The sequence below is a fragment of the Eleutherodactylus coqui genome, chromosome 5 (genome assembly GCF_035609145.1).
Source record: "Eleutherodactylus coqui strain aEleCoq1 chromosome 5, aEleCoq1.hap1, whole genome shotgun sequence".
NCBI classification, from domain to species: Eukaryota; Metazoa; Chordata; class Amphibia; order Anura; family Eleutherodactylidae; genus Eleutherodactylus; species Eleutherodactylus coqui.
The window spans coordinates 219,127,894-219,155,408 of NC_089841.1; the positions used below are offsets into that span (position 1 = coordinate 219,127,894).

The 27,515-nt window shown below is 44.2% G+C and overlaps 1 protein-coding gene across 2 annotated transcripts in view; it reads left to right on the plus strand.

The window, feature by feature from the left end:
- JAK2 (Janus kinase 2) overlaps window positions 1–27,515 on the plus strand; it is a 126,758-nt gene that overhangs the window by 39,319 nt on the left and 59,924 nt on the right. For both annotated transcript variants that reach the window (XM_066604242.1, XM_066604243.1), the window contains exons 3-4: window positions 19,154–19,277; window positions 26,830–26,947. In XM_066604242.1, coding sequence (XP_066460339.1) covers window positions 19,154–19,277; window positions 26,830–26,947 — 242 coding nt within the window. The remainder of the gene's footprint in view (window positions 1–19,153; window positions 19,278–26,829; window positions 26,948–27,515) is intronic.

Genomic DNA, 27,515 nt, shown 5'->3' on the forward strand with positions numbered 1-27,515 from the left:
TCTGCAGAGCATGTACTGAACAGTGTTTGCTGCGGATTCTTCGTGTAGACACTGACCACAGATTCCGCAATGCACATCCGTTCGTGTGCCACCGGCCTTACTATGGAGGTAACATTTATAGTTTTTAGCTTTGTGTTTTAAAGATGGAGCCTATTGACTGTTTAATGCCGGAGGTACAGGGGGGGAATAAGGCTGCCTTCACATCGGCGCTGGAAATGACATTCTAATGCTCCGTTCGAGGAGCAGGAAAGGGAAATCCCCGCGGTTGAACGGTTCTGTCTCTGTCAGAATCGAACAGCGTCAGACGGACCCCATTGACTATAAGGGGGTCCGTCCACTTTTTATCCAGACGGAAGAAAACGCTCTGCATGCAGCACTTTTTTTCTTTGGTGTTTTCAGATGGATCTGCGATCGACCCTCCGGCCGGAGGCCCCGGCACGGATCTGAGACCGTCGTCCTCCTCTGCTGCCAGATGCGTCTTAACAGCTATGTATCTACTGGGGAAAGACGGGACTGTAACCCAGTGAGCCCAAACATTGGTTCTTTTGGCATCGGCATCAGGGGATTTTTGAACTGTCCCAATACGCATTAGATCGTCAACCAGTCCTGCTCATTGATGACATTGGGGTTAGGTCACTTTAAAGGGATTGTGCCAACAGAAAATGGCCTAAGAGTTCTAGTTGTTCTAACCTTTTACGTTGGCTATTAACAGAGATCAGCAACCTTCTCTTTTCTCCTACGTTGTTCCATGGGGGTTTCGTTGCTTATATTAGTGGTTCTCAAACTCTGCAGCTAGTAGGAAAGTAGTTCTTTTTTTTTTTTTTTGTAAGGAACTCCGAGAAGAGAAATCTGGAATTCAAAGTCTGAGCTGCCAAAAGCAAACCGTTATTAGAGACCTGGATTGAGGAGCGCAAGTTGTGTTTATTTCACAAGTCTGTCTTGGTTTGGGGAAGCGATCTGATGATGCGGGCTTACTTCATCTTTTCCAGCGCTCCTGTGTGGGTGAGGCGGGATACTTGTTAATGGTTATAGACTGTGTATGATGCTGTATGTAGAGTGGGTGTTGGATGCAACTAGTAGCAAAGTCTAAAGGTACAACATCGCCGAATTTTCGCTGCAAACAGCAAATTTGAGCAATAGACGTCCTGTGTACACGACCACCTACAGGGCGATGAGCGAGAAATCACTAGTCAGAGGCACTTGATTTTTAGTAGAACCAAAAACCAAACTACTGTCAGGCCGTGTTGGCAGGAGCCACTTAATGTTTGAGTGACTCCTGTTGACTGTGAATGGTGGTGGTTGGCCGAACGATCACTGCCGCTTCCGCCTCCATTCACTTGAACATATGTGTAAAGCACAGGATGGGCAGTAGTCAGGCGGTAGTTCATAGGATGGCTGTCAGCTAATGCCCCAGACAGTTGGCCCATGTAAAAGGACCTTAACACCTCTTAACATGATCTCCTCTTAGTACCGAACTTATATCCTTGGTACTCTCTGGAGTTGTGGAGTCCTATTGTTGTGTAAAGAGAATTTGATTACATCCGTTCTTCTTTATTTTAAAGCGGTTGTACCAATTTCGACTTTCTATCCACAGACTAATTGATGAGGGTCTCTCTGATCATGAGAATGGGGTCCTGTTTTCCCCTCTTCTCTCCCACCCACAGTGACTTGGAGATTGAATGCAGTGGCAGTGATACAAGCACTTGGTTGTCTCCTGTAGTTCCCTTTGAAGATGTATGGAGCCGTATTGCACATGTGTGACCACCGCTCCGTTCAGTCTCCTCCTCCCTATGGGAGGTACAATGAGCCCGCAGTGAATAGAGAAGGGCCGGATACAGGACCCTTGTACTCTGAATTGGTGTTGGATCTCAGTGGTGAGACCCCTACCGATCAGACTTGTATCAACTATCCCATGGATGAGCGATCAGTCTATTCTGGCACAGTCCCTTTAACAAAAGCCTAAAGTTGTCCCGCTTTATATTATACTGCAGGTATAGAAAAGAAAAAACTCTTAATTAACTAACAGCATGTTATAATGGAAAAATGTGAGTTTTGTGTAAAATGAGATACTTGTGTAGTTTATCATACATATTAGGGAGCTGGGAAATCAGGCCGGAGGGGCTTCTTCACAGAGCAGCTCCTGAATACATAGCGCCCCAGTACTATATGCAGTCTGTAGATTTGCCCCCCCGCTCAGTACTCCTTGAACTATAACATAAATAGGGTGCGTGAGTTCTCTGACAGGTCCACTTGAAATGTGTTCTTTTCCTCCAGTACATTAATTGACTTGCTTCTGAGCACCAGAGATCAAGGCAAAGATCAGCTGGCAGCGCAGCCGGCTACATGATCCAGAGGACACTGACAATGGCGCTGGGCTCGGTATGCAGCCTTGAAAACACAGCGTGTAGAAGCCAAATTCTTGTTTAATCTCGGTAGAAATGCCGAAACTACAGTTTTTTTTTTTTCCATTTTACCCTATATTTTTAAATTATTTGTTTAGCGGTGTATGCCGTATATACTCGCGTATAAGCCGAGTTTTTTAGCAAAAAAAAGCGCTGAAAAAGCCCCCCTTGGCTTATACTCGAGTGAGGTAAAAAAACCTCAATACTCACCTATCAGCCAGCGTCTGTGTCGCCGGCACGATCCTGCCCCCGGCGGTACGGCCTGCTGCTGCAGTCTTCTCCCTGCTGTCACCTCCCTGGTTTGCTTTGGATATCCCACCGTCAGCGCTGTGATTGGATCGAGAGCCAGCCAATCACAGCCGGCGCTCGATAAACCAATCACAGCCAATCACAGTCATTCTGAATGGCTGTGATTGGTTTATTGAACGCCGGCTGTGATTGGCCAGCACTCGATCCAATCACAGTGCTGATGGCATGGATTTCAAAAGCAAGCCGGGGAGAAGACTGCAGCTGCTTTTTTTACCTAGTATAGCTAGGCTTATTGACTCTGCTTATACTCGGGTCGGCTAATACTCGAGTATATACGGTACCTTCTAGGGCTCATGTCCACGAGCGTGATTTCACAACTTATTACAGGTGCCATGTACACCCACATAATACACGGTGAATGGAGTCAATGAAAGTACATTGTGACCTCAGTTCTGATTAACTCCGATCTGTTTTGTGTATTTCTCAGTCTGTGTGATGTTTTTACTCAGGACTTGTCTGCAGGGGGGCACAGTTATGCCTGTCACACAGCTATGATAGAGGAGATCACAGCTCATCCTCTTGACTTGTATACTTGTGGTCTGTAATGATAATTAAACTGCCCCCCCACCCCCTTTCCCGCAGAAAGAAATATAACAATGAAATGTGGGTAGCGCTCCAGAGAATGGGAAAAAGAAGAGGGTAGTGAGGGGTGAGATAACTAGAAATTAACTTACCCGACGACACCGGGCCAATATAAAAAAGGCACTGGTTTGTTGCAATCCAGGATGGCATGTAGCTCCAATGGGTGATATGCTTGAGAAAGGCCTTTTTGACTAGGCCGAAATGCATCACATGTTGTTAAAGAATCATTTCCTTGCTGCACCTGTGATTACTGCCTGCATTCCGGAATTCAGGGGGGCCGTTTTTCAAGGGTCCCATGTGAAGTAAGTGGAAACTGTTGTTCCTAATTATTCCCGCATCCCTCTGTTCCTATTTACACCCACACTGGAGCGCTGGTAATTTTTGTTTTACTTTGCCACAGAAAGAAATAGTATAGCTGTGCTGATGCATCATGGGATAGATGTGAAAGTGAAACTAAAATCTTTCAGCACCAAGATGGTGGCTTATAAGGGGACTAAACTACAGGGAAGTGGCTGGAATACACAGCGGAGACCTCTGAAGTGTGACAGGCAATCAGGTGGGTGGGGGCAGGAATTGGGAAAAAAATTTTTTTTTTTTTTTTTTATTTTGGCCAGAGTGGCTCTTTAAATCGGTTGTCCAATCACATAATTAAAAAAAAAAAAAAAAAAAAAACTTTGTCAAATAATTCAAGCTCAACTTATTGATCTTCTGCCACTTTCTATGCTTCCTAAGGAAAACACCGCAGACCAGTGACTAATCGATGAGTGAGAATTCGTCCACTTATCGTTAGTTTTTGATGTTTTGCAGGCATAAAAATCAAATGATCAACCTGTGTGAGCGGGCAGTCCTTCATCTATGATTGCCTGTTTACTACAAATGGAGGCCGCAGGCAGAAGCCATCTCTGGCTCACTGCACCGCCAAAACTGAACAGGAACCTCCCCTTCCCCCACGTATGTAAAAGTCTGAACTATTAAAATATCACCATAATTATCCCACACAGTGAAGGTAGTTAAAAAAAAAAGAAAAGACTGAATACCAGAATTGCAATTATTTTTTTAATTTATTTTTTTGGGAAACCTGGCTCCCAAAAAAAGTGAATAAAAAGGGGATCAAATGGATGTATGCACCCCAAAGTAGTAATGATAAAAACTATAGCTTCCTACGCAAAAGATGGATCCCTCATGCTGAAAAAATAAAAGCGTTATGGATCTCAGTATAAAGCGACGAGGAGCAATTTTTGTATACTCGCTAAGGCACATTACTCGAGCGAGTAGTGCCTTAGCCGAGTATCTCCCCGCTCGTCTATAAAGATTTGGGGGTCGGCGCCGGTGACAGGTGAGTTGCGTCGGAGGGCGGGAGGGAGAGAGAGATCTCCCCTCCGTTCCTTGCCGCTCCCCGCCGGCCCCCGAATCTTTAGAGACGAGCGGGGAGATACTCGGCTAAGGCACTACTCGCTGGAGTAATGTGCCTTAGCGAGTATACTCGCTCATCTCTAAATATTAAACACACTGATCTCATCTATTGCTGCCTTATTATGTCTCGCCCGTCACTTTTCATCTTCCTGTTATCTTCGTGCCGTATGACCTTTTTACTGCGCTGTGAACTCTGTAAGAACTAAACCCACCAAAAAATGTTGCAATTTTTTTCCCTTTTTTTTATTGAACTACATTGTAAGTTTCTCCATACATTAAATGGCATCATTAAAAAATACAGCTCGTCCCGCAAAAAACAAGCCCTCATACGGCCACGTCGATGGAAAAATTAAAAACTCTATGGTTCCTGGGAAGTGGGGCCGAACAAGGAGCATCAAAAAGTGATAACTCTCTCAGTCCTGAAGTGGCTGAGAAGCATCATTGAAGTTCATCCGGTGTTCTTAGTCTGCCCATACCTGCCTTGTGTTTGCTCTAACACGTTCTGGTGGGGCTGACTGCACGAATATCAGTGTGTAGTGCAATTCACAGACGTGACTACCACTAAAAACGTATTTTATTAAATATATTAAAAGACATAAACTGGGCACTACAAAGACAACACACAGCAACCAGGTACCTCCAGACACAGATTCGTTATAGGAGGATAAGGACCTGGAGTTATTTGATACTTGATAAGCGATAAAAAAAAAAAATGTTTTATGATAACAAACAAAAACACTCTACCCAAGATGGATTCAAAAAAGCAAAGGATAATTCAATATAGGAGCCAAAAGAGCTGGTTTATTCTATGTGTAAACAAGGCAGGGTTACCATTTGGACTCTCACTTGTGATGGAACACTATCACTATCAGTGATCAGGACTCAGGCTCCAACAATTGAGCGTCCTGAATTGTTATGGGTGTCGACAAGACAGGATCACCATCTAGGTATTCACTTATGATGATCAGTACTTGAGTAAGCCAGTACAAATACTCAGATCAGTACTTGAGTTGGTCAGTACTTATACTCTACGCGTTTCACCATTAATTTGTTGGATCATCAGGAGATACAGTACTTGAGTCATAGGTTCAAAGGTAGAGGGAATGAGAAATCCCCGAGAGAACATCAAACTAATATATAAAAAGCTGTATCTAAGATGAATACAGCAAAACTTGTGTAGTGATCAGGATAAATATCCTTATTATAGGAGAGTTCTATACTCTCAGTTAGGGCATTAAGGTAACTCTTAGGGTTGGGGGCCTGCCAAAAGGTACCTCTAAACAAGGAAGCTTATCTTGTGTGCTAGCGGTTAATAGCTAGATGATATATGTAGGTACATAACGAGAGGTGATTATTTCAAAGTATGCCCGTCAATACACACACAGAGGTAGAGTAGAGCGTCCCCGAAAATATGGGGGGGCACTGCTCTCAAATATCTGAGCGCTAGAGAGATGGTATAATGCTTGTCATGCACAAGTAGGATACTCAAAGTAGTTAGCGTATCGAGTTAGAATTTAGGTCATCAATATGGGGATAAGGCATAAAATTATGTCCTGATCTCCTGACCCAATTAATTGCACTTAAGCAAACAAGAATAGCTAAAGTGCTAGATTCCAACCCAAAGTGCTCGCATTAGAGGTCATTGGTGTGGAGGTATGACATTAATATAAGTCAAACTCTCCTGACCTAATTGTAGAAGCACTTTTAGATGTCCAAATTGCTTGCATAGAGGTCATTAGTATGGAGGTATGACATTAGTATGAGTCAAACTCTCCTGACCTAGCGAGTAGTGCCTTAGCCGAGTATCTCCCCGCTCGTCTATAAAGATTTGTACCATAAAAAGACCTTATTATAAGTTGCTCCACTTTGTTTGGATCCACTTGGGAACGGCCCCAGTGTATCTGTCATGGCTCCATCGTAAACACATCTGGATTGCTTGACTGTCCCTGGATGTTTGCTAGTCATTGTGATAAGGCCCGTCTACATATTGATCTCATTTAGAAAAATAGTTTTCCCTTTTTAGAAAAAAAATAAGTTGCTTTTATGTTCCACTTCAATTTCATTTTTCATTTTTGTGCTTCGTGTTATTGGTTTCAGCTCCACATGTAAGTACTTCCTGGAGAAGAGGCAGTAATAATGGGATCGGTCCCTTCTCATGTCCGGACTTCACTCTAAATATAAATGCTGTAAACGGCGCTCCGGTAGTACGGGCGCCTGTATCCGATGTACCTCCGAAGACCATTCAACAAGGCCAGTCTCACACAGGCGTTTGTAAAAACGCTATGTTATAGAATGGCGTCTTTAACGCACCCCATCATTGCAATGGGGGGGGGGGGTCAAGAATACACCAAATGCACGAAAATGGAACATAGTGTTCATTTTAAGAACTCTTCACTAGAACGCTCATCTGAGAAGCTCCATTGAAATGAATGGAGGCTCAATCCAGCGTTTTTGTGTGAGACTGGCCTGCGCAGTATAAAACAAACACAGGGCTCGTTCACACGCGATTTCGCGCACGTGATACTCTGTGAATGTGGCGCATTGATTTCTGTTGGTTCATTCACAGGAATGTATTTTTTCACACGATGTGCAATCCTGTGGGAAAAATATGTGGTATTTCCTATCTTGGTGCAAATGTGCGCCAATGTGTAAATGTGCAGGAAACCTACATATTTGCCGCATATGTGTGCGTAACTACGCGGTGCGTTTGCTTACACACTAAAACGTGCCCGGCTGGCAAAAAAACATGGCGGTAAGCGGTTTTTGGTGGTGCAAATGCACCGTGTGTCCTCCCACTCGTTCTATCAAGAGTGATCCGCTAAGGGGAGTTGCATCGTGTAAAACGTATTGTTCCATTTAGATGGGAGGACAGTCGTCTAAATGACTGTACAAGCGCTGATGTCACCGCTAAGGTCGTTGGCACTCGCGCAGAGCATTTAGACAGGCAGATCACCACTGGATCGCAGGCTTCTTGCTCAGCGCTTCACCTATGTGAACTGAGTGGAGAGCGGTTTTTTCTGTAATGCTGACTGAAAGTCAACGATAACAAACAGTGAAGGAATAGTAAACTACTTTTTTGCATTTAGGCCTCATGCCCACGGCCGGGTCGGGCTACGCCAGCGGAATATCGCAGCAGACACGGCGCCCCCTAAAGACCCCTACTTACCTCTCTGGAACTGTCACGCGAGTCCCGTCTGTCGCGCATGCGCAGTACAGTGCCGGCATTAAGCGATGATGTGGCCGGTGGAAGTATCGTGTGACGGGCGGTTTCCATTGACTACAATGGAAGCCGGCCGCGCGTTTTTCCACGCCATGCTCTGGGATTCTGCAGCGTGAACACTGAGCTAGTAGGTTCAATAGAACCGAATAGCTGCGGGATAACGCCGTGGATTTCTGCCACATGACACGCGGCAGAAATCAGTCAGTGGGCATCAGGCCTTACACTGCACGATTAATGCATTTGAACACATTTTGAGCGATTTATTCAGTATTGAACAATATATTAATTATAGCGCTCCTTATGTCGGGTCTCATGTCAGCTTCAGTATGTCGGCTGCACGACTTGCAGTTTAAAAACACGTAGCAGACGTCCTCTCCCATATACCAAAGGGGCCATCCGGTAATGTTTCTGTGCCTTTTTTCAACATACACGCTGGTAATTTTTCATCTTTGAGCGCTGCAGGAATTGATCGGGTCAGCCCACCCATTAGGGCAGGTGACCTCATGACTTCATAGAAAAACATACAGGATTTTTAGTTTGAAAACCAGCGCCCCCTTTGGCTTAACCCCTTGAGTGGCGGGTTTCCTACCACCCTGTCGTGCCCACCAGGGCAAGTTTTTTAAAATGGTCTAATCATTGAATTTCAACTAATTTTGCAGTTGCGTCTCAAGAGCCATAACTTTTTCATTTTTCCTTTGACATGGCCATATGAGGGCTTGTTTTTTGCGGGACAAGATGTGATTTTTTTTTTTAAACAAGGGGGAGGAAAAAAAGAAATGGGGAAAAAAGAAAAAAAGGGGCCATGTCATTAAGGGGTTAAATAATGTATTAACGTCCTTCTCTGGGTCATTACGACGCACGGATACCACGTGTGATTGTATTTTTGATTTTTTACAAAGTAAAGGGAGACCAGTGTTTTTATTTTTTCATAATTTTTTACCTTTTTTTTTTTTTTAATTTAATTTTATTTTTTTTGTCCCTTTAGGGGACTTCCACAGGGACCCATCAGAACCCCCTGATCACATTCCGGGGGTCCGATGGTGACAGCCCTTTACATGCTGCAGTGACAGCCCTTTACATGCTGCAGTCACATAGACTGCAGCATGTAAAGTGTTAACACAGCAGAGATCGGAGGTTTTCTCTGATCTCTGCTGTAAGAGCTGGTACCTAGCTGTCCTCTGACAGCCAAGCACCAGCTCTCCCTGCCACAGAGACCATCGGCTTGCTTCTGACAAGCCGATGGGCTCTATGGCAACCTGTAAACAAAGCAGGAGATTGCCGGCATATCGGCAATATCTTCTGCTGGTTTTTCAAAGCCCTTGCTTTGTTCTCTGTGGGACTGTGCAGGCAGAGCACACTGTCACAGCTTGTGGCATTGTGCTCTGCAGCTCCCATAGTGATACATAGCCCGGAAATCTTCCGGGCTATGTCGCTATGAGCAGTGGAGCTCGTCCCGGAAAATTTCCGGGCGTGCCACTCAAGGGGTTAAGCGACAGATCTAACCTGGTTTCTGCACTACCAAGGGTTAATTGCCAAGCGTTCTATCTCCCTTTTTTCTGCTTAGTCACATGATTACTTTTTTGTTTTATGGGTTGTATGTTTGTTTTTAAACTGAGCGGGTGCGCCGTGTCCTTACACTGCTGTGACCGCTTGGCATGCGCCAGCTGGTCGCGCCATTGTATGTCCTTTCTGTTGGTTTATTAATAAGGCTCCATAAAGTTGTGATTTTATGGGCGCTGCATCCTGTTCTTGCTGTCTTCTATAAGGCATCTACTTGGTTACAAGCAGAGTAACCATTAAGAATTTTATTTACTTACATAAAACCTTGCTACAAATGTTGGTGTTTGTACTCCATCGCCTTAACCCTTTCCAATCTGACGTCTGAAGACATGATTTAAGGCTGTACAGCTCTGATGTTGGAAGACCTTCGTTGGGGTTCTCTTACTGTATATTGCCAGCCTCTCTGCTGTTGGAGCCTATCCAACGTGTCACCTCATGCAGTACTGGCTTTAGCCAGCATATAGCGCTGTTGTATAACAGCAGAAAAAGAGTAAGCCCCCTAGGAAAACCAGGATTTAAATTAGATTTGAAAGGGTTAAGGTGTGGTGCAATGGAGCAGTCATCACGTGGCTACTTTGGGGATGCTCACATCAGCCAAACGGTTGGTTTATTGTTTAAATATATTTTTATTTTTTTAATTCTAACCTTTTAAAGGGACTCTTTTTGTAGTGACCAATCCCCCTCATTTTCGCTTGTCTGTTACCTATGAATATTCACTAGTTTTGTTATGGTGTGGACTTGCTGCAGACACTCTCCATAGCAGAACTGCACAGCAAGTCTATCATATCTGAATGCAGTTTTAAAGGACCAGTCAAGTGATTTTTTTTTTTAATCCCCCCCCCCCCCCCCACAGTATTTTAGTGGGCTAGTGTTAATTTGGTTAGTTATTTCTTTCTAGCTGAAACTCTCCACCTCTTTCTCCATAGATGGTCATGTGTCATCAATTCTGAACAGCTCAGATCTGCTTTGAGTTCTGTCTGAAACTAGTCAATTTCACAGTCTGAGTAATGCCCTTGCTTGAAACTGCCAGGAGGGGGACACAGACACTCCTATCACAGCTACTGATGATGATCACACAGTTATAATACAGGAGATCACAGCTCATCCTCCTGAATGTATTCTTATGGTCTGTAGCTGACTGTAGAAGATAATGATAATTGAACAGCCCTCTCAGCAGACAGAAATGGTATAGTCTCAACTAATACTTTGAAAGTGAAACAAAAAACTTTGTCTCAAGATGCCTGATAAGCATCAGACAGGGGGCTGCAGTGCATGGAAGTGGCTCTAATGCCTCCTCGGGTGAGGGGGCAGAGATATAAAAATGTGTTTTCAGCGGAGTGGCCCTTTAAAGGGGGTTGTCCGGAACTAGAAAAAAAACTCAACTAAATGGCTCTGAACACAACACATAGACTGACATGGGGATGTTTTTGGAAGAACCTCAGACCCTCTTTTCTAGTCCTGGGCAAACCCCTTTAATCCCTTGAGTGGCGGGTTTCTTACTACACTGTTGTACCCACCAGGGCAGGTTTTTTAAATGGTCTAATCATTTAATTTCAACTAATTTTGCAGTCGCGTTCCAAGAGCCATAACTTTTTCATTTTTCCATTGACAGGCCATATAAGGGCTTGTTTTTTGCGGTACAAGTTGTATTTTTTGATGGCATCATTTTGGGGTATATATAATGTATTGCATAACCTTTGTAAAAAAAATTTGTAGAGAGATTGGGGGGAAAAAAAGAAATTCTGCCATTTTGTTTTTTTGATTTCATTTTTACGGCGTTCAGCGTGCAGAATAAATAGTGTGATAACATTATTCTCTGAGTCGGCACGATTCTGGCGATACCAAGTTTATACAGTTTTTATGTTTTGCTATTTTTGTACATTTTAAAACATTTTTTTTTCTTAAAGGTTTGCTTTTGTGTCGCCACATTCCAAAAGCCGTAGTAATTTTATTTTCCCATTGCCAGAGCCCTAGAAGGCCGTGTTTTTGCAGGATGAACTCCAGTCTTCATTTATCTGATTTTTAGGAACATGTAAAATTTTGATCGCTTTTTATTCCATTTTTTTCTAGTGGCAAGATTAACAAATCTGTAATTCTGGCATGATTTTTATTTTTATTATTTTTCACTGCATTCTCTGAGCAGTATAAATAATGTAGTAAAGTAATTCTACCGGCCGGTAAGATTATGCCAATACCAAATTTTTGTTTTTTTCTTTTTCGCAACTTTTTAAAAAATTATTTTTGTCCCTTTTAGGGGACTTCCACAGAGACTCATCAGGACCCCCTGATCACATTACAGGGGTCCGATGGTGACAGCCCTTTACATGCTGCAGTCGCATAGACCGCAGCATTTAAAGGGTTAACAGCAGAGATCGGAGGTTTTCTCCATTCTCTGCTGTGTAAGAGCTCGTGCTCGGCTATCCTCTGACAGGGAGGGGGCCTCTGTCAGCCCTTTCATGCTGTGGTTGTCTAGGGTTAACACAGCAGAGATCAGAGGTTTTCTCCATTCTCTGCTGTGTAGAGCTGGTGCCTGGCTATCTGACAGCCAAGCACCAGCTCTCCCTGCCACAGAGACCATCGGCAAGCCAGCCGATGGTCTCTATGGCAACCTGTAAACAAAGCAGTGCAGGACTTTGAAAATAGAAGCCGGAGATTGCCGGCAGATTGGCAATATTTTCCTGCTTCTGTTCTTCAAAGTCCTGCTGTGTGGGTCTGTGCAGACAGAGCACAATGCCACAGCTTATGGCAGTGTGCTCTGCAGCTCCCATAGTGAAACACAACCCGGAAATCTTCCAGGCTATATCGCTATGGGCAGTGGAGCTCATTCTGGAAAATTTCTAGGCATGCCATTCAAAGGGTCAAACACTGTTTAATCATTGCAGCACACTGGGAGGTAAGTGATGGATGTATTAGGGTACATTTATGTGGTGTGAGACCTTGCGTGTCACAAGACGCACGAATATGAACTCCGTTCGTTTGAATAGACTTATTCACATGAGCTATTTCACCCCCCCCCCCCCCCCCGGGTCCCATAGCGATGCTGCGAGGATAAAAATTGCAGCATGTTCTATTTTTTTGGCGTTACCGCTGAACCCCTTGCCCATTGTTTTTACTGGGACTGTAAAAGACCTCACATGGCACTCTTACGCTGTGTGATTTGCATGTGAGCGCGATGTTTTCATTGGTATCAATGGAAAATGCCTGCGACCCTCGGTTGTATGTGAAACGCGCGCCTGAGGTTCGCGATTTCATAGAAACTATGCAAGGAGTTTTTGAATGAAAAACTGAAAATCGTACGTTGGCAAGTGCGATATTGGGCTGAGTGACTGTACCTTAGATGGAGGACCTCCCCGCCCTCCAGCCCCTGATTGATGGCTTTCTCCCTATTACTTGGCCCCACCGCTAGCAGCATACTGTTGTGATTAAACTGTGAATTTAGTAAGCCATTACATATTGACAGATAACAAACTGCTGATATTGGCCTGTCCTTCACTACTTCACGCTGCCCTCAGCCCGGACGATCTTGTGACAGTAGAGGATTTAATAATCCTGGAATTTCCCGAGATTTTGGAGATGATGACCAAGTGAGCTATAGGGGATGTTAAGGCTTTAGCAAGACGGACCTTCCATAACCATTTTGTAGCTAATGTTTAGGACCACTTTTATGGAAGAACAAGGTGCACCGTAAATACAGTATATGCACAACCCGCTACAAACACACGCATTAAGTACACAAGAGCCATCCATTTAGGGTGGCAGTGGAGGGGCAGGGAACCTGTCACATCCCACAGCAGCATACGCCAAGTTATGTGCTATTAGGGGGCGTGACAAGGGGGTATCTTTTATACTCGCCCACTGTTGCGATCCCACAATGTCCTCTTTTGAGGCATGCGGCACAAGAAGCTGACTCTTCTCGCAGTCCTATGCGCATGCTCTCCCATAGACTTGTTGAGTTAAGCACACTCTCAGGACTCTAAAGCAAGTCAGATTTTCCTGCCAAGCGTTGACTTTAAAGGAGGACACTGTGGGATGCAAGGAGCGGGTGACTGCGAGTAATACCTCACCCGACTCCCTGTCCTGTCCCCTAACAGCACCACAGGACCATAACTTAAGACTGGTTCCCTTTAAAGGAAGTCTGTCAGCAGGTTTGACTGTGCCTTGTTGATCAAATTTAACCCTTTCCAATCCTATTTGTATCCTGGTTTTCCTAGGGGGCTTACTCTTTTTCTGCCGTTATACAACAGCGCTATATGCTGGCTAAAGCCAGTACTGCATGAGGTGACACGTTGGATAGGCTCCGACAGCAGAGAGGCTGGCAATATACCCTTGACGGACGTTTTCCAACATCTGAGCTGTACAGCCTTAAATCATAATGTCTTCAGAGGTCAGACAGTGGATTGGAAAGGGTTAAAGGGGTTGTCCCGAGGCAGCAAGTGGGTCTATACACTTCTGCATGGCCATAATAATGCACTTTGTAATGTACATTGTGCATTAATTATGAGCCATACAGAAGTTATAAAAAGTTTTATACTTACCTGCTCCGTTGCTGGCGTCCTCGTCTCCATGGTGCCGACTAATTTTCGCCCTCCGATGGCCAAATTAGCCGCGCTTGCGCAGTCCGGGTCTTCTCCTCTTCTCTATGGGGCTCCGTGTAGCTCCGTGTAGCTCCGCCCCGTCACGTGCCGATTCCAGCCAATCAGGAGGCTGGAATCGGCAATGGACCGCACAGAAGCCCTGCGGTCCATGAAGACAGAGGATCCCGGCGGCCATCTTCAGCAGGTGAGTATGAAGACGCCGGACCGCCGGGATTCAGGTAAGCGCTGTGCGGGTGGTTTTTTTAACCCCTGCATCGGGGTTGTCTCGCGCCGAACGGGGGGGGGGTTTAAAAAAAAAAAAAAACCCGTTTCGGCGCGGGACATCTCCTTTAATAAGATTAGAGCTGGAAGCCAAGCAGTCAGTGACTGATCCAAAGGGAGATGCTTTCTGCAGCTTGCTACATACAGGGATATCTAGAAGCTGCAGAAGCTTACCAATGCAAATTTTTTTTAATGAAACCCTACTGCAAAAACTATTTTCAGACACATATATACATTTTTCATAGGAAAAAAAGGAAAATTGCTCCAAAGGTGTCCATAGCCATTTTAAAGGGGTTTTCATTTTTTCCCCCTTCTTCTGGATGACCTATCCTGGGGACAAGTCGTCCATAGATGATGAATAAGAGTCCAAAGCTCGGGAGCTGCGCCGATGAGTTGATTCCCAGTGCTGCTGTCACTATAGTAATCAGAAATCGCTGATCATAGTGCCGCACCTCGGGTTGGTATTGCAGGTGCAGCTTTAATTTAATTAAATTGTGTGCAATACTAACCCGGGGCGCTGCGCTGTGGTTAGTGCTTTCTGCTTCTTGCACTGACTGTAGTGACAGTGGTATCGGCACTCGGCTCATTGGCGGTGACCCCACCAGTCATGTATTGATGACCTGTCCCGAGGTTAGGTCATCAACAGAAAAAAGTGAGAATCTTTTTAACTTGTGAGCTTCTGAACTGAAGGCGCCAAGTGGGGGGTCCAGGACCATTACACTTTGATAAAGGGGGCTCACAATGACAGTATACCTACATAAGCACAAGCAATGAAGATGTTCGGAGATTTTTTTTTTTAATTTATTTATTTTTTTTAAATTCTCTCCCCCCAGCATATATGTTGGCTAGTATTACCTTGGTTAGTTAATCCTTTCTCTCTGAAACTCCTGGAGTCCTCCGATTTAGGTAGTCATGTGTTTTTGTTTTGTTTTTTCCATACTGACTATCTCAGATTTACTTGGATTTATGTATTCTCACATTAATCAGATTTGCAGTCAGCCTAATATCTATGTAGTATTACTTGGACTCTACCACATAAGCTTTCATCACTGTTACATCACACAGTTGGTGTCACAGTTATAATAGAGGAGATCACAGCTCATGCTCTTGACTGTATAATTATGGCTTGTAGCTTATTTAGGCGAATACAGAAGGTAATTGCAGTGTCTTCAGCAGGTAGAGGTGGTACAGGCTATAGCATGTAATGGACTGGACTGATACATCATGGGATTTATAGCATAAAATAGTGAAAGTGGAAAGCAGTGAGAAATCTTAGAAAGATGGTGCCTGCTGAGCATCAGACAGGAGGCCGCACTGTATAGAAGTGACTGCAATGAACATAGGAGATGCCCATGGTGTGACTGGCAATCAGATGACAGGGATAGGTGCAGCGCCACTTCTGTATCACCCGATGGCTGTAAAAGACTTGAGAGGTGAGCGCTGAAATTGGCTGCCGGTACGCCGCTGAGCCCACATCCGCACCAAGGGTTTTGGTCTTGACTCTGTTTTGGATGCGGAAATGCTTTAGCGTTTTCAGTGGAATCTTCCGCTGCGGACAAAGTGGCCCTTATGTTTGTGATTGGATATTTGGCTACTGTGGTGGTGTTGCCAACAACAACCATACATTGTTGCTGTATCGCCGGCCTGGCTTGGTACAGGTGTTTCCATGGCAACTCTAATCTGGTGAGCTCTGTTTAAGTTTCCAGCAATTTTGTAAGTGAAGGCCGATCGTTCCAAAGCAAATCGCTAAAATAGGAAACCGTCCTTGGTTCCCGGTTCTCTGTGGGTTTTTTTTAAAGCTGAAAATGAGGGATTTTGTACGAGAGTTGGAACGAAACGTTTTCTTTCCGTTTTGCGATTTCCATGATGGAACATCCAAAAGAAAAACAAAATGCAAGTTTAGACTTTGCCTTTTTTTTTAACCATTAAAAAAAAAAAAAAAAAAAAATGCATGTTTTCTGCTTACGTATGAAGGAAAAAAAGAGCAAGTCAAGACGGGAGGAGACAGTTGCGCAACGCTGCTTGCTGATTTCCAGCTATTGATAGCAGCCTTGCTACTTTTATTGCTATCTGCTATGGATTTCCACACCCGACCGGTTTGCTTTGATGCTTTTGCCTAATGAGAACAAGCTGATTGAATCAGCTTTTCGATGCCTATTGCCAGCCCTGCCTTCTCCACCCATGAGGTCATCAAAAAGGACACCAAGTATCTGTGCTGCGTATGTGTCTTTATTTTCCCATCTATTCCTAAGGCTACCTGCACATGGGGGAGGGCGATATTGGGCCGCCAACGTGTGCTTTATCTGTGGATGCCAGGCATTTTTTAAGCAAAAACACCTTGTGAAGTTCCGATCCTCTGGCGAAATAGTGGATCAGAGGGTTTCCCATTGATTTCAGTAGGAAAGCTCACATGCGCATCACACAGCATGCAGGAGCCATGTGAGGGATCAAAGGTCCCATTGAAACCAATAGGCGTTGTGTTCAAGGAACACGAAAAGTTAGAGCATGCCAAGCGATCTAAAGAAAAACAAATATCCCATATCTTCAAAAGTGCTGTATGCTAGGGCTCATTCACACCAGCGTTTAATCTCCTTTTTGGCTTTGTCTCTTTCTTCCATTTTTGGAGAAGGAAGATGGAATTAAAACAGAATTAAGCGGTTCTGTTTTTACCACCATTGATTCAAAAGTTGTTTTTTTTTGTTGTTTTTTTTAACCACTAACTCTACAGGACGTAACGTTAAATCCTGCAGCTTCGGGGTATGCATGAAGAGAGATCGCGGGTCGATCTCGCTCTATACGAGGCTGCTGGATGTTTCTTACAACCAGCACCTGCCCGCCACAGCTCCAATAAGCCGCCCATTGGAGCTGTTAACCCTTTAAATGCCACTGTCAATTATTACAGCAGCATTTAAATGCACAAGCAATTAACTCGTCGCAAATTCTTGTTTCTTCTGGGGACTAAAATAAAAAGTAAAAATACGTTTTAAAAAATGTTACTAATTTATAAAAAAAAATAAAAGTATAATACCCTTTCTTGCTATATTTATAATAAAACAAAAATATTTAATTGGTGCTGCATCTGTAAAAGTCTGGACGGTAAACAATGTCATCAGAGAGAAAAAAAAGCTAGAATTGTGCTTTTATTTACTTTTTTTTACATTTTTTTTGGTCACCCCCGAAAAAATCTAATAAAAGCCGACCAAATATTCATATGTATTCAAAATTGCAACATTATGTCCCATACAAAATGTGCCCTCGCACAACTATATTGCAGTTAGAAGACGGCGGCAGAAAATAATTTTAAAAAATGTAAAAATCTTCGAATAAAAATATAGAAGTATTACGGCAAAAAAAAAAAAAAAATAAAAACTGTATATGTTTGGTATCCTAGTAATTGTACTGACCCATAGAATAAAGTTATCAGGTCATTCTTGTTGCAGTGTGTACGCTGTAGAAATAAGACGCACTCAAAGTTGGTGGAATTTTAGTTTTAGTTGGTTTTGCTGGGCGATGACTCGGGTACCCATGACCTTTCGACAAAGTCAATTGCAGATGGGCTGCAGGTCGGACTTCTTCCATTGACGTCAATGGGTGCCGTCCGTGTGGAAGCCGCACAAAATAGAAAGTGCTGCGATTTTATTTCCGCGGGGGCGGACATCGTAATTGCCGTTTGCTCATGTGAGTGGAAATGTTATGTTCTTTGAATGAACGCGGAATACCGCAGATTGTCCGCGTGACTCACGACCGGATTTAATTGAGGAATGGGCAATCATCAGAGTCTGCTCTAAGGTCGGGGTCACTCATTACGGCGGTGATGCAGCAGTTTTCAAATTGATTGCAGCTAAAATCTGTTAATTGTTTGGCTGCAAAATGGCGCGACCGTTAACGAACTGATTCTAGCTGAAATACGTTTGAAAACTTCCCCAACTTACTTACATGTCAGTGAGGTCTCTGCTGCAGCATGAGAACCCAGCAGGAGCATTTGGGAACTTTCAGACTACGGGCGACGTTAACAAGGCATTTTGAATAGTCAATTGTAATTGAGCTCCGCCTACTGTAGTCATTGTGCAGATCATGAGGATGTAGTGATTGTACCGCTGTATACTGAGGATGTAGTGATTGTACCGCTATATCATGAGGATGTAGTGATTGTACCGCTGTACACGGAGGATGTAGTTATTGTACCGCTGTATACTGAGGATGTAGTGATTGTACCGCTGTATACTGAGGATGTAGTGATTGTACCGCTGTACACTGAGGATGTAGTTATTGTACCGCTGTATACTGAGGATGTAGTTATTGTACCGCCGTACACTGAGGATGTAGTTATTGTACCGCCGTACACTGAGGATGTAGTTATTGTACCGCCGTACACTGAGGATGTAGTCATTGTACCGCTATATCATAAGGATGCAGTTATTGTACCGTTGTATGCTGAGGATGTAGTGATTGTACCGGCGCATGCTGAGGATGTAGTGCTTGGACCGCCGCATGCTGAGGATGTAGTGCTTGGACCGCCGCATGCTGAGGATGTAGTGCTTGGACCGCCGCATGCTGAGGATGTAGTGCTTGGACCGCCGCATGCTGAGGATGTAGTGCTTGGACCGCCGCATGCTGAGGATGTAGTGCTTGGACCGCCGCATGCTGAGGATGTAGTGATTGCACCGCCGCATGCTGAGGATGTAGTGATTGCACCGCCGCATGCTGAGGATGTAGTGATTGCACCGCCGCATGCTGAGGAGGTAACTGCTCTTTCATTACACAGTCTTGCACTGTCTGAATGTACCCATAAAGCTCTGTTTTGTTTTCAGGGGTGACTCCTGTATATTGTACCCTGTTTGCCTTGATGAACGAGGCTGATAGAATATGGTATCCTCCCAACCATACCTTCATCGTAGATGAGACGACCCGGCAAACAGTCAAATTTCGACTAAGGTGAGTCTTCTACTTTGCATCTATTGTTTGACTTTGGTGTATGAAATGCTGTAAAGTGAAGCAACCCTCAAGGACCTGGTAAAGACTGAGGGCAGGCATATGGAATTGTGTAGTACAGCGTGTTATACGCATCCATAGAGAACACTAGGGCTCCATCACGCGGAATAAGCGGTATAATAGATAATACTGCATTCTTTTCTTTCTTTTTTTTTTTTTTTTAACTCGCGTATTATATGAAGCGAAAAAACGTTAGAGTAACAGCGAAAATCAATTTATTTGAATTGCCGTGATGTACCACGTACTAAACACACATACATCACGCGTGTAATACACAATCCAGATACACTCATGCGAGCCTGGCCTAACGGGCAATAAACACTCTGACTTTAAGGGTATGTTCACATGTAGCATTAACCCTTTCCAATCCAATTTGTATCCTGGTTTTCCTAGGGGGCTTACTCTTTTTTTCTGCCGCTATACAACGGCGCTATATGTTGGCTAAAGCCAGTACTGCATGACGTGACACGTTGGATAGGCTCCAACAGAGAGGCTGGCAATGTACAGTAAGAGAACCCCGACGGACGTCTTCCAACATCGGAACTGTACAGCCTTAAATCATAATGTCTTCAGACGGCAGACAGTGGATTGGAAAAGGTCAATGCTGTGTCCTTACCACACACGAAAATCTGCAGCATTCACAGTGTGAGATGTATGATGCGATTATGACCTTTTATTTGGGATTGTATGATTCCGCAGCAATGTCTGTCCATAGACCTGCTGTGGTAAACTATTCTTCCCTGCTACGAGCGGAAATAAACTGCGATTTTCCGCTCGTAGGGGAAGATAGCAGCATGTTCTATGCGGAAAATCTCATGGACGGCTTCCATTGCAGTAAATTGAAACCGTCCATCCCGTGATACTTCCCGAAGTACCGCGAGAATCCGCGTCACCGCCCAGCGCTGGCACGTCATGTGCTGCCCTTGCTGGGTGAGACACTCGCGTCAAATCCGGAGAAGTGAGTATAGGGTCTCTGGGGGACGTGGAGTCTGATTTGGCAGCCAGAATCAGACCCGGCCGTGGGCATGAGCCCCTACTGCGGACAATCCCTGATATATGACCACGGCCTAAAGTTGTATTCAGATGCTGCCATTGAGACACCAGAGAAACTAGATACATTTTTACCTCTGTCTGTGATACTGTTACAGTTTCCATCAATTATCACTGTAAAGTGGATGTAGTTTTTCTGCTGCAGTTTTTGGTGTTTTTTCAGCGGCACCATCTGAATACACGCTAAAGGAAGGTATTAGAAAGTGACTTGCCTAAATCGGGAGGCTTAGAAATCCTTCTATTCTGTCCACATGTTTGAAAATTATTAAATTAATATATTATAAAGTTTTTTCATGTTACCACCCGTTATAAGGCCCCGTGCACACGGCGTATTTTTTTGGATATCTTCACCATTTTAGCATTCACTTTACGTAATTCTATGGAAATTTTGAAATCCACGTTATGGAAAAAGAGAATTAACTTGTCCATTCTTGGCATGGTTTCTGTTTTGGGTGGCCACACATGGATTTAGCCCACTGGCTGGGGCAAAAGTCGTAGGCGGATACGCATGCAAATATGCAGCAGAATTCCAAGGCGGATCCGACAACTTTGATTCCCTACTTCTGTAACCCACCTTGAGTATCCTCCGCAGCCAGATATGCCGGCGTTTGTGACCGGAAACTAAAAACAAATGCCAGCAAGAACAGGGAATGTGTATTGTGTCTTCTTGGCGTGTGCAAAATATTGATATTTTGTTTATTTTTGGTGGTTTTGAAAATGTTAAAAAAAAAAACTACTTGAAGGGGAAGTTCAACTTTGTAGTCACCTTCCTTGAAAATTTCATACCGTAGCCAGCTATTGTGTGACTCCACCCAGAAATGTGGTTTTGTGTTGAGCACATGAAATAATTCCCCTTTTTTTTACTTCTTTTTTTTCTTTAATCGTAAACAAAGGGGTTTTCAGGGACTGTCATATTGATGATCTGTCGTCAGGATAGGTCATCAGTATCTGATTGGTGGTGGTCTGCCACTTGGGACTCCCACCGACCAGCTGTTTTTGAAAAGGCCTCTTTTCAAACATATGCTGTCAGATGGCCCGAGAGCAGTTCTGTCCTCTTTAGGTGAATGGGCCAGAACTGCAGTACCAGGGACAGCCACTATACAATGCATGGCACTGTGCCTGGTAAGCACTGAAGTGACATGGGCGCTCTTGCAGGCACTGCTGTCACTACAAAAGGCTGATTGGTGGTATAGAGCGGTGTTTCCAGTCCTCGGGGACCACCAGCAGGTCATGTTTTCAGGATATCCTATGGTAAGAACACCTGTGGAAATGTCTGAGGCACCGACAATTACATAATCTGTGCAATACTGAGGGAATCCTGAAAACATGACCTGTTGGCGGTCCCTGCAGACTCGAGTTGAGAAAGACTGGTGTAGCGTGGCAGACCCCCATCAGTCTAATATTGATGATCTATCATTTGTTAATCTCTGAAAACTCTTTTAACCCCTTAGTGACCACACCATAGTGTTTTTACGTCCTGCCTAAGTGGGGTTTAATCCCCAGGGCCGTAAAAACACGATCGCTCTGGGGGTTAAAGCCATGCGGGCTGAGGAAGTGACAGCTCCAGGCTGCCAGCAGCTAACAACAAGGAGCTGTCATGGGGAGCCGCAGGGAGCGACCCCCGGTCACGCGATTGGCGTTATCCAATGGATAACACCGATCGCATAAAAGTAAATAGTAAAAAAAAGTTTGATTCAGCTCCCCTCATGGATCGGATCCATGTGGGGAGCTGAAAATGCTCCCCTCTATCCTCCGTGATGTCCTGCGGCGATCTGGTCCGGAAAGGACCTGACGCCGCCTTCTGTGACAGAAGGCCGGGAGGCCCGGGAAATTTGAAGTCTCCTGGCAAAAGAGGACACCGGGGACCACGGGGACTGGTTCTTGGGACCATGATCGCCATTATCCAGTGGATAATGGTGATCACAGAAAAGTGTATAAAAAAAAAAAACAAACAAAAAAAAAAAGTTAGTTTCAGCTCCCCTCATGGATCGGATCATGTAAAAGTTAGATAAAAAAGTTAAAGTTTCATCTCCCCTCACTGATGCGATCGATGGGAAGAGATGAAACTTCTTACCAGAGGCCCTGCATTAGAACCCAAACACGATCCTCCTCCACAGAAACTCCCTGGCTTTGGCACATGTGCCCGCCGACATACTGCCGGACAAGTGCAGAAGCCGGGAGGGCCCGGGAAATTTAAAATCTCCTTACTTCCAGCTACCAAAGGTAGCCGAGAGTCTGAAGCAGTGTCTGGTGGCCTCGTTGAGCGGCCCCCGGTCACGTGATAAAATAGTAGCGATCTACCTTAGACCGGTCTCACGCGACCGGATAGAAATTGTGGATCAATCAAATGCATTGGATTACGCTCACATTAGCGGGTCGAAATTACGTAGTACAATCACAGAAAACAGACGGGGACGGCCTTCATTGACTTGACTTCATCGCCTAGGGACGGCCCGGCATCATCTGTACTGCGCATGTGCCGACCGGCACATCCACATTACAGATGAAGACACTGCGGACAGATCCGCAGGGTCACCAGCCGGGGCACCAGGTCTGATTCCGCTGCGGGTTTACAAAAAAGGCTTGTAAAGAACACTATGAAAAATGCTTGAAATTCATTGTGTTTGTTGCAAGCATTAAAGACCCCTGGAACAAAATTGTGCATGTGGGAGCTTTAAAAATGCTGTTGAAAGTAAAGCCATTTGTATGCTGCGGGGTGAGATGGTGAGGTGGTGAGGTGGTGCGCTGGCGGTCCACCCAAGCCGGGCATGGAGGATATATTCATAGCTGGATATGATATTTTGTATATGAATGTAAGAGAGCTCTGTGGAGAATAAAGGAACCTTGTTCAGGCTTGTTAGTAGAGCGGTCAGCTGGATCTAGTGAACGGCAACAACAAGAGCTCGTCTACCAAGTCTCCTGTGTAAATGTGTACAGATGCAAAAGTAAGCAATGCTGGCCCCTCTTCACTTCCGTCCGTACAGAACGATTTCTGGGTCCTTTTTATTAAACATGTCACAAGGATGCGTTCAATTCGCAGTGCATACTCCATTATCATTGTGTATGGATGCAGATTCGCTCGGAAGTTGCTAGGAGACCAGATAACAAATGGAATGAAGAAAGCAGGAATTTGGGGGCAGACAATGCAGAACAGTCTAGGGCAGGGGTCCCCAACTCCAGTCGTCAGGGACCACCAACAGGTCATGTTTTCAGGATATCCTATAGTAAGTACACCTGTGGCAATGTCTGAGGCACTGACAATAATTAGATCAGCTGTGCAACGCTGAGGAAATCCTGAAAACATGACCTGTTGGGGGTCTCTGAGGACTGGAGTTGGGGAACACTGGTCTAGGGGGCCACACACCATCCAACCTGCTGTCTGCAACCTCCGCTTATTCTTTTGGGCTCTTCTTCAAGAAGAATAAGTGTTTTGGTTTTTTTTTAAAGTGCCTTATACTACTTCCAAAAAAAGTGGTATAAACCAGCTGAGCCAACAGAGCCGTATCCTATTCTGAAGGCTCTCAGAACATCTCACCACAACAGCACGTTGTCTGGGCAGTTGCCTGAGTGATGGAAGGGTGTTTCCAAAGCGGTTGGGCTACTTTCTGATTCATTGCCTGCTTTCCTTTTGTTTTATGCGCCTACGCTACTTTGTCCATACACATACGTCCACGCTAAAAACCGTACGCATACGCGACCATACACAATTAATTTCCATGATCATTCATAGGTCTTTAACTGTGGATATCCGCAAGCGAAATCCGACCCACTTGTGTATGCCCGGCCTTAGTGTAGAGTGTGAAGCTGCACCTGAGAACTCTCTTCATTGGTTGATCACATCTTTTGTACAGTCAAGAAAATTAATCTTGTACTCGACACATCTCCTTGTGAGAAATTGGGGGGGAGGGGGGGGGACCGACAATCATTTAGACAAGTGGTTCTCAACGTGGGTGTCATTGCCCCCTGAGGGAGCATTTTTACTTATTAAGGCAGTGGAAAGAAAAAGGGGCAGCAGGTGGGCGTTGGAACGTAAAGGGGGCGGTAGGGAGGTGTGTTTGCTTTGCTGATTTTTTTTTTTCTCTTTTCCTAAAAATTTATAGTGATGCCTCGGTTTTAGTCGATAATCCGACCGAAAACAATCGGTGAAAACCGAGGCAATTATTTCCATATGAATCGCTTACATGTAATGGGCGCTGTGTGCAGCCTGCACGCCTCTATCATATAATGTATTACTTTTATAACTCCATGACTCTGCTACTGATCAATCACACTTCATAAGATTGGAAAACCTACTCCACAACCTAACCCGCTGTATTCCATAATGCTGTTGATTGGCTGGAATCGCTTAAGACTTTCACTTGTGTGGGTCTCTGGCAGTTGTAGTCTTAAGGCCTATTTACACTGGACAAGTGTTGGGTAAATGATGCCTGACACTCGTCCCTGTATCCCCGCACTCCCGTGCTTTTTTGCAGGGCTGTCTCGCACACGGAGCGGCTAGCAGCGGGACGGGGCAGTGCAGGCGAGTTCTCTCCTCTCGCTCCCCCGCCCCTCTCCATTGAGATACACAGCGGCCGTTGGCTATTGAACGGTGGCTGTTTAAACTGTACGATGAGCAATGATCTTCATCGCTCATCTTTTATGCTGCGTATGGAATGTGGAAGAAACTCTTTTGGACTTGTTAAAGAACACAGAATTTGTAATGCAAATTGACGAGACAACGGTTAGAGACAATGAAGCATTGCTGCTAGCTTACGTTCATTTCATTAATCGGAATAAAGAGGTAGTGGAGGAACTGTTGTTTACCAGAAATGTAACCACCGACACAAAAGTCTCCTCTATATACAAAAGAGTAGAAGAATTATTCCGAGAAAAAAAAATCCCTTTAACAAACATACTTGCTTGTGCAACCGACGGAGCTGTATCCATGATTGGTCGATATCGTGGCTTTATAGCCCCTTTTAAAATTGTCTATACCTGGCATTGTGGCAGTCCGCTGTGGGATCCATCAGCAGCACCTTTTTGCTAAACATTTGCATGATTCTCTGCGCTATGTACTTAATGCTGTTAACAAGATAAAAGCGCACTCTTTGAACGAATGTCTCTTCCGCAAGCTCTGTCAAGACCATGACAAAGAATTTGAATGTCTACTCCTACACACCAAAATGAGATGGCTGTCAAGAGGAAAGTGCTTATGATGCTTCTACGAACCTTTTGACACAGTAGTCAAGTTTCTTTGGCCGATTGCCACAAACCTTTGTGATGCAATCGAACTACAACGTCTTGATGTTGCCTATCTCGCAGACATATATGACAAACTCAGCGAGGTCAACACAAAGCTACAAGGAGACAAAATGAATTTCATTAAGGCTAGAGGTATAATCTCTTCCTTCATTGCCAAACTGGAGCTTCATACCAGTAACCTGAGTCGATGCGAACTCTGTCAGTTTCCGAGTCTTCAAGAAATTGCGTGCAAAGACAGAGACAAACTTCAAGATGCAGACTTAGATCATGAAACCTAATTTGCATGTCTTCTTTGGCTTGTTTAAGGTGCGAGCAAAAAACGTCTATGTACCCTTGAAATACCAACGTGAGTACTCAATCTATTTTCAGCAGAATTTCATTCCGGATTACAAGAGCAGTTGATCGACTTGAAACGCGATGGTAAAGCCCAAGCACTTTTCAACAATGTGGCTCTGAATGATTTTGGGTGAAAGTGAAGAAATCCTATCCTGTGGGAGGAAGTTAAGTTGCTCGTGTTAGCTTTTCCATCTAAGTACTTAGTGGAGAGGGGCTTCAGCGCGGTTTAGCAGCTCCCAACAAAAGTGAGAAACAAACTTCAGATGTGTGTAAGGGGCGACTTGAGACTGCGGTTGAAGATAGAACCAGATATTGGGAAATTGGCGTCCGCTCATCAGGCCCAAGGCACCCATTAATGGCACAGATGATTGTGGCAAACATTATTATTAGTAGCCGAATGTCATTGTTCTTGCATTTTCATTAGTCTTCTGACCATTAAGGATTATCTTGCTTTTTCTTTATACGTTGTATGTTTCTATTGAATCATAATTAAAGATGGTATTATTGATTGCTTCCCTAAAAAATGATCTTTTGCAATAAACCCTATTTATCATCGTATCCACACTTAACCTTTTTAGAAATATTTAGCGCCTACATTGGTAATTTTTAGAGACATTTTTTCACAAGTAATGCTAATCTGTTAAATACGAACTTTAAAAAAAAAAGGCTTCAGTATTTTATTTGTACTTTTAACTTTGTAAATAAGGTAAACTTTGACTGGGTTTAAACTAGTAAGGCTTGGGGGGCGCTGCCACCATCAAGGGGGCGCTGGGCTGAAAAAGGTTGATGAACACTTATTACACTCAGAACCGTGTGAAAGGACTTGATCCATTAGCTTTGACCTTTAACCTTTATTTGTTTCTTTCAGATTTTATTTCCCGCACTGGTATAGCAATGGGAGCAGCAGGGCGTTTCGTTACGGCGTTGCAAGGGGATCTGAAAGTCCAATTCTTGATGACTCAGTCATGTCTTATTTGTTTGCTCAGGTAAGAAGCTTAGGTTCTCGCAGCTATTGAACATATTATTGTGAGTATACTCTCATATTTCTTGTATTATTTCTTGCTTTTCACTTCCTTGTCTTTGTTCCAACAGAAGCAATTTTGTTATCAGTTTTAAACAAGCTAGAGAATCACAGGGGCAGAGCTTTGTCTGACTAAATCAAATTGGAGCCCTTCACAGTGACAGACAGACTAAAATATAACTTTTATTCAAGACTAACATAAAATAATGACTTGGGCTAAGAACAAGACAAACATAAAGACAGAGAATATTACAGATAGGTGGGTAAATGGAGTTATTAGAATCACCCCATCTAGGCTATGGTAAAGACGAGACTGAAGAGTCGCTAGTGATGCATCAGATAGTCCGTAATGTAATGAGTAGAATTACGGGTATCAGATATAAGTCTAGGAACACTTTGGTACTGGAGCAAAATTGCTCAAAAAACCTATGGAGATCGCACTGGTTTAGTCGTCACTTGCGATTAATCAATCCAATGGTCACTAAAGTGGGGCCCCGGTACCTATAAACTATAAGAAGAGTGTCACGCATCAG